General features: G+C 47.4%; 1 protein-coding gene across 1 annotated transcript in view; it reads left to right on the top strand.

The window, feature by feature from the left end:
• The first annotated feature begins 628 nt into the window (after nt 1-628).
• Nucleotides 629-10,358, top strand: part of LOC134353320 (gamma-aminobutyric acid receptor subunit gamma-4-like) — a 228,793-nt gene continuing 219,063 nt past the window's right edge. Inside the window, exon 1 of the mRNA XM_063061357.1 lies at nt 629-758. Coding sequence (XP_062917427.1) covers nt 706-758 — 53 coding nt within the window. The 5' untranslated portion in view covers nt 629-705. The remainder of the gene's footprint in view (nt 759-10,358) is intronic.

Below are 10,358 nucleotides of genomic sequence, written 5' to 3'. Positions count from 1 at the left end.
CCCCCCACAGAAAGGGCAATCCTCTCCTGCTCCCACCCTCTCCCCGGCAGGACCACCAGCCCTGCTGCCACCCACGCCCTCCTGATGTCACACTCGCTCTCCTGGCCCCACCTTGTCCCAGCCACGAGTGACAGCCCATCTTCTCCTGGTGAAAACCATCCATCCGTGCTTCATCTCCTCTCCCATTCTCCCCACCGCCTCTTCTCTGCATCTTAAAGCCGGGTGCCGACCTCTGCCTACAGGCGCTCTCCTGTCCAGTGCTCCTCCCGCCGCAGACGCTGCTCGACGCGCCGACTTCTTCGCCTGTCGGGGCGCCGGGTCTGCTCGCCAGTCGCCGGACGGGTTCCCCGCACCTCAGGGGTTCCCAACCTAGGGTCCACTTACCCTCCGGTTATGGTAAGGGTCCTTGGCATATAAAAAGGTTGGGAACCCCTGCCGCACCTTCTGGAAACGTCTGTGACGGGATCGCGACGCTCAGTTTCACACGGAGAGCGGGCGGGCGGGCGAGGTTCGCAGTGTCGAGGTACCAGCGGCAGCAGCAGTGGGATCTCGGCTCCGACCGGGGACACCCGTGCTTCACCCTCCCGGCAGCCAGCGGAACCCGACCGTCACCAGGCGGACTCCGGCCGACAACTTCTGTACCTAGGGATAGTGGCGAGCGAGACCGCTCAGTACCTCGGGCGATCCAGCGCTGCAGCAGCCGGAATGTTCGCCAAACTTTTCATCTTCCTCCTTCTCCAGCGGGCCATCCAAGCCAGGTGAGTTGTGGTGGGTTGATGCTGAAACCCGCTCTCTCCTCTCCTTTCTCTCTCTCTCTCTCTCTCTCTCTCTCTCTCTCTCTCTCACTCACTCTGTCTCTCTCTGACTCTCTCTCCCCTCTCTCTCTGTCTCTGACTCTTTCTCTCCTTGTCTGTCTCTGCCTGTCTGTCTCCCTCTCTCTCTCCCCTTTCCCCTTTCCCTCTCTCTCTCTCCCCCTCTCTCTCTATCTCTCTCTCTCACACACACACACACTGTCTGTCTCCTCTCCCTCTGTATTTCTCTCCTCTCTGTCTGTCTCCTTGTGCCTGTATCCATAGCTCTGACTCATTCCTCTTGACTCTCTTCTGTTTCTCTTTCCTCCTTTTTCTCTCTCCCCTTCTCTCTCTCTCTCTCTCTCTCTCTCTCTCTCTCTCTCTCTGTCTCCCCTTCTCTCTCTCGCTCTCTTTGTGATTTGTTGGTACTTAAGGTATGTGGTTTCCCCAGCCTTTCTCCCCTTTCTCTCATCTCTCTATTCCTCCCACCTCTCCCTCTTTCTCTCTTCCCCCTGTCTCTTCCCCTCCTTCTCTGTTACTCCCCTCCCCCTCTCTGTCCCTCCTCCTCCTCCCACTCTCTTCCCCCTCTGGGACAGTTGATCATGTAGTGGATCCCAGCTGAGTGAATTGAATATAATGTGACCCCGACGGTGGCAGAGGGCTGAAATGAGCATATCCTTAAAGAAGGCATCTCTGAAATAGAAATGGTGTTTCTCTGCGCTGTGGACTCAGACAATGTCTGGACATGCCTGATGTGACAGTAATCCAAAGGTCAAAATAAAATGCTGCAGCTGCTGGAATCCTGACATTAAAACAAATGCTGGGTTCAGAATTGGATTTATCATCATTGATATATTGCATGTAATTTGTTGTTTTGTGGCCCCAGTATAGTGCAGAGACAAAATAATCTATCAGTTACAAAAACAAATGATGCAAATATAATAACTTTGGTTTAAGGACTGTTCAGAGACCTGATGGTGGAGGGGAAGAAGCTGTTTCTAAACTGAGCGTAGGATTTGGGCTCCTGTACCTCATCCTTGATGGTAGTAACATAAAGAGGGCTTGTTCGAGTGGTGAGGGGCCTTAATAATGGATGCCACCTTCGGAAGATGCCCTGGATGCTGGGGAGGGTAGTGCCTGTGATGAGGCGGTTGAGTCTACAGCCCTCTGCAGCCTCTTGCCATCCTGTGCATTGGGCCCTCCACAGCAGACTGTGATGCAACCAGTTGGAAAAGGCAGTGGAGCAGGCTGCATCTGTGGAGAGGAATACAGAGGTCAGTTCTCAGGTTCATAGATGCTCATCAATGTCGAGGCTAGATTCAATATTTTATAATTCTCTGTTTAAAGTAAAACCAAACTGATGACTTGCTATTTTGATGAAGGGTCCATTACTGAAAACATTAACTCTATTCATCTCTCCACAGATGCTGCCGGACCTGCTGTGTGCTTCCAGCAGGCTTGTCTTTTTGTTAATAATTTGGTGATGGGGAGGTGGAGCCTTGGGTTCAGGCAGGACACTAGAGGGAATGCTGATCCCAGGAACACTGGGACCTAGGCTCTGGTGGCTTAGCTGGGTTGCTGAGCTTGGAAACATTTAATGATAGAATGACTCAAATGGGTGGCCATTCGGTACACCATGCATGTGCCAGCCCTTTCGTGGAGCTAATCTGTTGCTCCTGTTTCATTTTGGGTCTGTATTCCTTGGAGTTTAGGGGAAATGGAGGGGGCGCTTATTTAAATGTATAAGATCCGAGAGGGCTTGACGGGAGGATGTTGAAAATGTTTACACTCCCGGGACCGCCATGAAGAAATGGGTTTAGTTATTGGATAGGAGACTGGTCATTTAAAATCAAGGTGCATAGATACTTCTTTCAGAAAGTGGTGCAACTCTGTCCCAGGGATAGAGGAGGCCAAATCATTAGATACAGAATATTTAAGGTGGAGGCGGGTAAATATTGAAAGATGGAGGGTTATGGGAAGTTGTCTTAGAAGAGATGAGGCCAAGGGCAGATTGGTCACGGTCACATTGAGAGGCTGAGTAGCCTACTTCTTCTTCAACACTCTTGTACATTTGTACTTCCTTGTCTTTCCCTGATTACCAATCTTCAACCTTTGGACATTCATGCAACTATCTCAGGAAGGGAGAGGTTGGAGGCAAGAGGAGTGAACCGGCTTGAAGATTTGTCACACACTATAGAGACACAGACTGATTAGATGGGACTAAGTCAGTGATACCCTCACATTCCAATGAAAAACAAACTAACTTGTAGGATAGTCACACCTTCCTTGGGAAGCATGATCAGATCCATACAAATTTCACGACACGTGCCGGTGATAATAAACCTGATTCTGATTCTGATTCTGCTTCCCGTCGTCTACCTGGAACAAAAACTTCCCCATCCAGTGGAGAGAGCTGCACATCTTCCATCCAAATAAGGCAAAGCAAAGAGTTAATGTTTATGAGAGGGTGCTGTGTAGAACACATCCCAACCATCCACCATGTTCAAAGATGGTGAAGTTAATGCCTCCATGCAGAGCAGAGCATTACAGTAGTGCAAGGCCCTGTGTGGTCAGTGTCTGCAATGGAGCATGAATCCTTGTGATTAGAGCTCCGGAATGCTGTGTGCAGTTCAGATCATCATACTACAAGAAGGAAGTGATTAAGCTGGAGAGGACATAGAAAACATTTACAAGGATCTTGCCAGGACTAGAGGGATTGAGTTATGGGGAAGGATTGGATGGGCTGAGTCAGTTTTTCCTCAGTTGGAGGTGGCTGAGAGAAGACATGACAAACGGAAATACGATTACAGGTAACAGATGTGGTAGATAATGAGAGTCTATTTCCTGGGAGAGATGTGTCTAAACCTAGGTAGCAAAGGTTTCAGGTGAGCTGGAAGTGAGTTAAAGGGGATGTGAGGTGTATTGTTTTATGCAAAGAGTAGCTGGGGTCTGGAGTGAGCTGTCAGAAGATGCAACTGTACAGGCTATTGGTGAGGCCGCAGCAAGAGTACTGTGTGTAGTTCTGGTCTCCTTACTTGAGGAAGGATGTACTGGCTTTGGAGGTGGTACAGAGGAGGTTCACCAGGCTGATTCCAGAGATGAGGGGGTTAGACTATGAGGAGAGATTGAGTCGCCTGGGACTGTAATCACTGGAATTCAGAAGGATGAGAGGAGATCTCATAGAAACATATAAAATTATGAAAGGGATAGATAAGGTAGAGGCAGGAAAGTTGTTTCCACTGGTAAGAGAACTAGGGACATAGCCTCAAGGTTCCAAGCAGTAGATTTAGGACGGATATGAGGAGGAACTGCTTTTCCCAGAGGGTGGTGAATCTGTGGAATTCTCTGCCCAATGAAGCAGTGGAGGATACCTCATTAAATATGTTTAGGACAAGGATGGATAGATTTTTGCATAGTAGGGGAATTAAGGGTTATGGGGGAAAGGCAGGTAGGTGGAGATGAGTCCATAGCCAGATCAGCCATGATATTATTGACCAGATGGCCTACTCCTGCTCCTATTTCTTATGTTGTTATATTGTTAAAGAGATAATGGTGGCCAGAACAGTAATAACATTTCAGAGGTACCTGAATGAACAACAAACACAAAATGCTGGCGGAACTCAGCAGGTCAGGCAGCATCTACAGATGGAAATGACCAGTCAACATTTTGGGCCAAGACCCTTCATCAGGTACTTGAGTAGGTAAGCTTTAGTGGGATAATGAATAAAGTGAGCTTAATATACTGCAGACATGGCGTGTTGAAGAATGTAGTTCAGTGCTGTACCACTCTCATTTCATGACCTTGTGATTTCAGCTTTGTAATAGTGCAAGATGTCTTTGAACATAGTTTTGTGATGTTGCAGGATCCCTTGTGACCAGAACTTTGTAATGGTGTGAAACTATTTGTGATTAGACATACATGATGTTGTGAGACCCTTTGTGACAGAACTGCGTGATATGCAAGACTGCTTTATGATCAGAAAATGAAATGTAATAAACCGCAGCTGCTGGAAATCTGAAATAAACGTGGAAATGCTGGAAGCACTGAACTGATCAGTCAGCATCTATGGAGAGAGAAGCTGTTCTAGTTTCTGGTTGATACCCTTTCATCAGAATTATTGATCACTGTTCAGTGACGCTTTGAGATTCTGTGGTCAGGGTTCTGCAGTGTAAGGATTCTTTCAATCAGAGTCTTCTTGTGGGCTGGGTGGTTTGCAATCATTGTAGCACCAGGCTCATGCTGAAGTACAACTTTTAGTTTCAACCAACACAACACTCCACACCCCACCAAAGGGCTTACATTTATATCTCGCTCACCAACTAAAACCCCTGATCTGGCTATAAACTCCAACCATGCAAAATTCACATTCTTCCAGTGTGATTGTGCTGGAGGGAGTGCAGAGGAGTTTTGTCAGAATGCTGGTTGGATTGGAGGACTTAAGTTACGGGGAGAGATTTGTTTTGAATTTCATAATGTTGATATTTGACATAAGAAAGTTTGAGGTGAACACAGTTATCTCAGGTGGAATGAGAGCTACCGTCTTTAGTGGTTTTGCCAGGGGAGGTGTAGTGAGAATGGGCCCCCTGGTGAGGGTGTCCGGACATGGGACAGAGCCACAGAGGCATGTGTTGGCCTACTTTGGTTGGATGCAGGAGAATAAGGGGTGAGCTTACCGAAAAGTTTATATGACAGCAATAGATAAGGTGGATGATAATAGTCTTTTCCCCAAGGTATAGAATCCAAAGCTAGGGTTCATATATTTAGGGTGAGAAGGGACAGATTTAAAAGGGGCCTGAGGGACAACATTTTCATGCAGAGGGTAGTAGAGTATGGGATGAGCTGCCAGAGGAGGTGGTTGTTGGTAAGTTCAACAGTACCATTTCAGAAGCACTTGGGTAGATGCATTCAGGGATGGGACATGGAGGAATATGGAGACAACCAGGTGGGTGAGTACCGTGGCCAGCATGGACTTGTTCAGCTGAAAGGCCTGTATCCAGGCTGTATTGCTCAATAATTCTACGGCCAATAAAGAATGTGAATTTTTAACATCTTTCCCTTGGAGAGCCCCAGAAAGTTACTGAGTATTTTCAAGGCCAGGTTAACATTTTTTGATATAGAGGAAGTTACGGATGATGGGAAATGGTGAAAATTGCAATAGTTAATGTGACAATAGCACCTTAGGCTTTGGTGGCACTAGGGAGTGATTAAGTTCCTGACCAGTTTTAGGACATGTGAAATGTTAATCTGCAGTCTATTCTACCTTGGCAGCTTGGGAGAGAGACAGAGAAGAAATCTGTTCTGAAATTAGTGCCGGTGATTTCAATCACAGAGCCAATGTCACAAATTGTGGCTCATTCAAGCACTTCAGAGTAGAATATCTTCCCTTGTTACCCACTCTGAACTCCATGCCCAGCAGTGTTTCTCAGTCTCTATGTTCATCGCTTGGTGTGGACGTCACTGACAGCGCTAGTGTTGTCCATCACAAATGGCCTCAGAACCAGTGAGATGGTTGATAAGTAACTAATTTGTGATTAACTTTCTTTTGGCATAACTTAGGACCCACACAGGATATGAAGCTTTTAAAAATGGATTTAACTACCACAGCCAAAAAAAATTAAAAAGAACCAATCAGAACTTTGGGATGGTCCTGTTAATTCTTTCTTTTCTCCTTGTTCAAAGATGGTTGATTCAGTGATTACAGTATCACAGGAACACAGTGTTAATATCCTTCATGATACACACTATATATAGTTTCAAATTAGAACACTGCTATCTCTATGCAGCACCCACTCAAACCCCTCCCAATGAATTCTTGGGAACAATTGACAATGGTGTGAGATCCTCCCCATCACCAGGGCTCTGTGCAGAGACCCACCCCTAGTGATCAGGGGTCCATGATGGTCTATAATTGTAGCTGTGGGCTATTTGAGGTGACTGGTGTAGATACCCTGGGCAGGTGACAGTGTCGCATTGGAACCTGTAGTAACTTCTACTTTGAAAAGACACACTCGACAACTTCATGCCAAAGAAACAACGTTATCTCGAACTTCAAAACTGTTATGTATGTACAGAGGCTTTCACAACCCGTACAGCATGGCAGGAACACTATATACAGCCCACCGGAAGTAAAAAGAACAGAAGTAGAATCCCCCCCATTATCCTAATTAGTATTAACTTACTTTACAACACTGCTCACATTACAACACTTCTCCCCCTTTAAAATCCAACATTCCCCAAATGTAAAAATCAGGAAATAAAAACAGTGGTGTTGTTAACTTGCGTACCCCTGAAAACTTATACTAGTATCTCAGCAACAGTTTATCAGTACAAAACATGTGGAAAATGTGACAGATTCAACATTCAATCTAACAACAACAAAAAAAGAACTGTCCCATCAGAGATTCAGTCTGTCAGGAGATTTACGAGTGCGCTGTGATCTGCGCACTACCCCCGGTGACCCAGCAGGCACCGCTGGTGAGGGTGTTTTGGGTGGATCTGGTTTTGGGGGCATGAGAGGGGTCTGTGTGTCTGCGTGAGAATGTCCGTCCTCTTGAGGGGACCCCGACCCCTCTGCCAGCGTCTCTCCCTCTGGCAAAGTCACTGGCGGACATGCTTCCACCGCAGTCTGTCTCACAAATGGAAACTCCATGGAACTGTCTGCCTCTGAGCCGGTATCATGACGCAGGCGCACATGGTCCTGATGTCTGCAGAAAACACGACCATCAGTCAGCTTAACAACATAGGAGACAGGACCGCTCTGCTTAAGAATAACCCCAGGCAGCCATTGCTGATGTTTCTCACACAGACATTGTCATCCGGTTTTAACTGTCTCTCTCGCACATGTTGATCATGTCCCTCCTTCTGCTTTTCCTTCTTTCTCTCCACTTTCGCCTTCATGTCGGGGCTCAGCAGGTCCAAGCTTGACTTGAGCCTACGCCTCATCAGCATCTCTACTGGAGTGCAGGCAGTCGTAGTCTGTAGCGTGAGGCAGTATTTAAACAGGAAACGTGAAAGCCGCATGCTAAGAGAGTCCCCTGTCATCTGCTTCAGGCCTTCCTTCACTGTCTGAACAGCCCGCTCAGCCAAATCATTTGAGGCTGGGTGGAAGGGGGTGTCCGAATGTGATGAATGTCATTCTGCTGCATGAACTCACTGAGCAGTTCACTGGAGAACATCAGGCCATTATCAGTGACCAGAGTGTCAGGCAACCCGTGGACTGCAAACACTTGCCTAGGTTTGTGGTTGAAGGGGCCATGAAGTGAGCTTTGATCCAGTTAGAATGCGCATCTACCATTACAAGAAACATCTGCTCCATAAAAGGGCCAGCAAAGTCTAAATGTAGCCTAGACCAGGGGTAGTCTGGCCACCCCCATGGTTGCAAAGGAGCTGGTGGTGGCGTATTCTGATTAGTCTGACATTGCATGCATGATTTTACCTTGTTCTCCAGATCCTGGTCCATTCTTGGCCACCAAACGTAGGATCTTGCAAGGATTTTCATTCGAAACACTCCTGGGTGAGTCTCATGAATTTCTTCCACAATCTGTGAATGGCCAGGGGGAGGCACGATGACCCTCGCCCCCCCAGAAAATGCAGCCATCCTGCAGACTGAGTTCTGTCTTGTGTTTGGCATAAGGCCTCAGTTCCTCTCCTTCCACGACTCTGGGCCAACCTTGTAAAAGAAAAGTCTTGACTTGGGACAGGACTGGGTCCCTCTCTGTCCACTGCCTGATCTGGGCCACCTTTACAGGTGTCTCTGACAGCCTCTCCAATGAAAACACAGTCTCTGGAGGCACATATGTAGTAACAGGTGTCTCAGGTAAAGGTAGTTGACTCACTGCATCAGCATTTGCATTATTCCCATCCGCTCTGTACACTATAGTGTACCGGTAGGCTGACAATGTAAGAGCCCAACGTTGTATCCTGGCTGAGGCTAGTGGTGGGATGCATCTAGTCTCTCTGAACAGGCTCATCAGTGGTTTATGGTCTGTAGAAATTGTAAATACGCGTCCATAAGGGTACTGATGAAAGCGTTTGACTCGCAAAAACAATGGCCAGACCTTCTTTGTCTAGCTGTGAATATCCCTTCTCAGCAGCTGTCAGGGTACGTGAAGCAAAACCATTAGGCTTCTCTGAACGGTCCTCCATTACATGTGAGAGAACTGCCCTGACTCCATAGGGCGAGGCATCGCATGCAAGGGTGATCTCCTTGTCTGGGTCATAGTGAACAAGCAGCTTCGCTGAGTGGAGGAGTTCTTTCACTTCCTTGAAAACTTTCTCCTGCTCTTCACCCCACTGCCACTTAGTGTCATTGTGAAGCAGCTTATACAGTGGGGTCAAAACCTTTGAGAGGTCAGGAAGAAACTTGCCATAATAATTCACCATGCCCAAAAATGATCTGAGTTCCATGACGGACTTAGGGCTTGGAGCCTCCTTTATAGCTCTCACTTTGTCCTCCACAGGGCAAAGCCCCTCAGCTGTGATCTTGTGTCCCAGGTAAGTCACACTCAATGCCAGGAACACAGATTTTCCGCGTTTCAACCGCAGCCCTCCATCTGAGAGCCTCTTCGGCATCTGTTCTAAATTAGCCAGAAGCTCTACCTCCGTAGCCCCTGAATCAATCTCAAACTTAATGTCCTTTCCCCTGACAGTGACTGTGGCATAATATGGTTCAGGTGGTTCCTCATCTGTTTCCACTGCAAACATGTTGTAGGCACACGCTGCCTCTTCATCTGCTTCTTCTAGATGGTGTGTGGCTGCCTGAGCCTGTTGAGCTTCCCCCTGCCCAGGCTTAATCTTACCCTTCGAACTTCTGCACTTTTTAGCTAAATGTCCCTTTTTACTACAAGCATGGCAGACAGTGTCTTTGAATTTGCAATCACTTGCATAATGTGTCTGTCTACACCGGAAACATTCTACCTGCTTTGCCTGTTTACCAGTCTCCCTCCTGAATTGGTGCACGACCACCGACTGCGACCCCCCCATGTCCTTTCTGAATATCCTTGACATTATTAGCAGCCATCTCCATGCCTTGGGCAATCTGTAAGGCTTTCTTGAAAGTCAGTGGTGGGGTTTCCCCTAACAGGCGACGTTGTATGTCATCGTTATTAATGCCGCATACCAATTGATCACGGAGCATGTCTTCCAACGCCGCTCCGAAATCACAATGCTCCGACAGCTGCCGAAGCTCGGCCATAAAATTGGCCACAGACTGACCTGGCTTCCTGAAACGGCTGTGAAACTTACATGGTTGAACCATCACAGAATGTTTCGGATTGTAGTGGTTCCCCACGAGCTTGACCAGTTCGTCATATGGAATGTCCCCCGGTTTCCGTGGTGTGGCTAAATTCCTTATTAGCTTGTAAGTCTTTTCCCCACACACACTCAGGAGAACAGAGCGCTTCTTAGCCTCCTCAGTAATTCCACTAGCACAGAAAAAGTGTCCCAACCTTTCCTCATACTCCGAACAGTCCTCGTTTCCTTCCAGAAATTCACCGATAGTTCCAAACGTAGCCATCTGAAACACGAAGCTCCCGTTCAAAAAACGTGTGGATACGTTCACAAAACCA

Source organism: Mobula hypostoma, chromosome 10, assembly GCF_963921235.1.
Source record: "Mobula hypostoma chromosome 10, sMobHyp1.1, whole genome shotgun sequence".
NCBI lineage: Eukaryota > Metazoa > Chordata > Chondrichthyes > Myliobatiformes > Myliobatidae > Mobula > Mobula hypostoma.
Note: the sequence above shows the minus strand (reverse complement) of the source record. Positions and strands in the feature narration are given on the sequence as shown.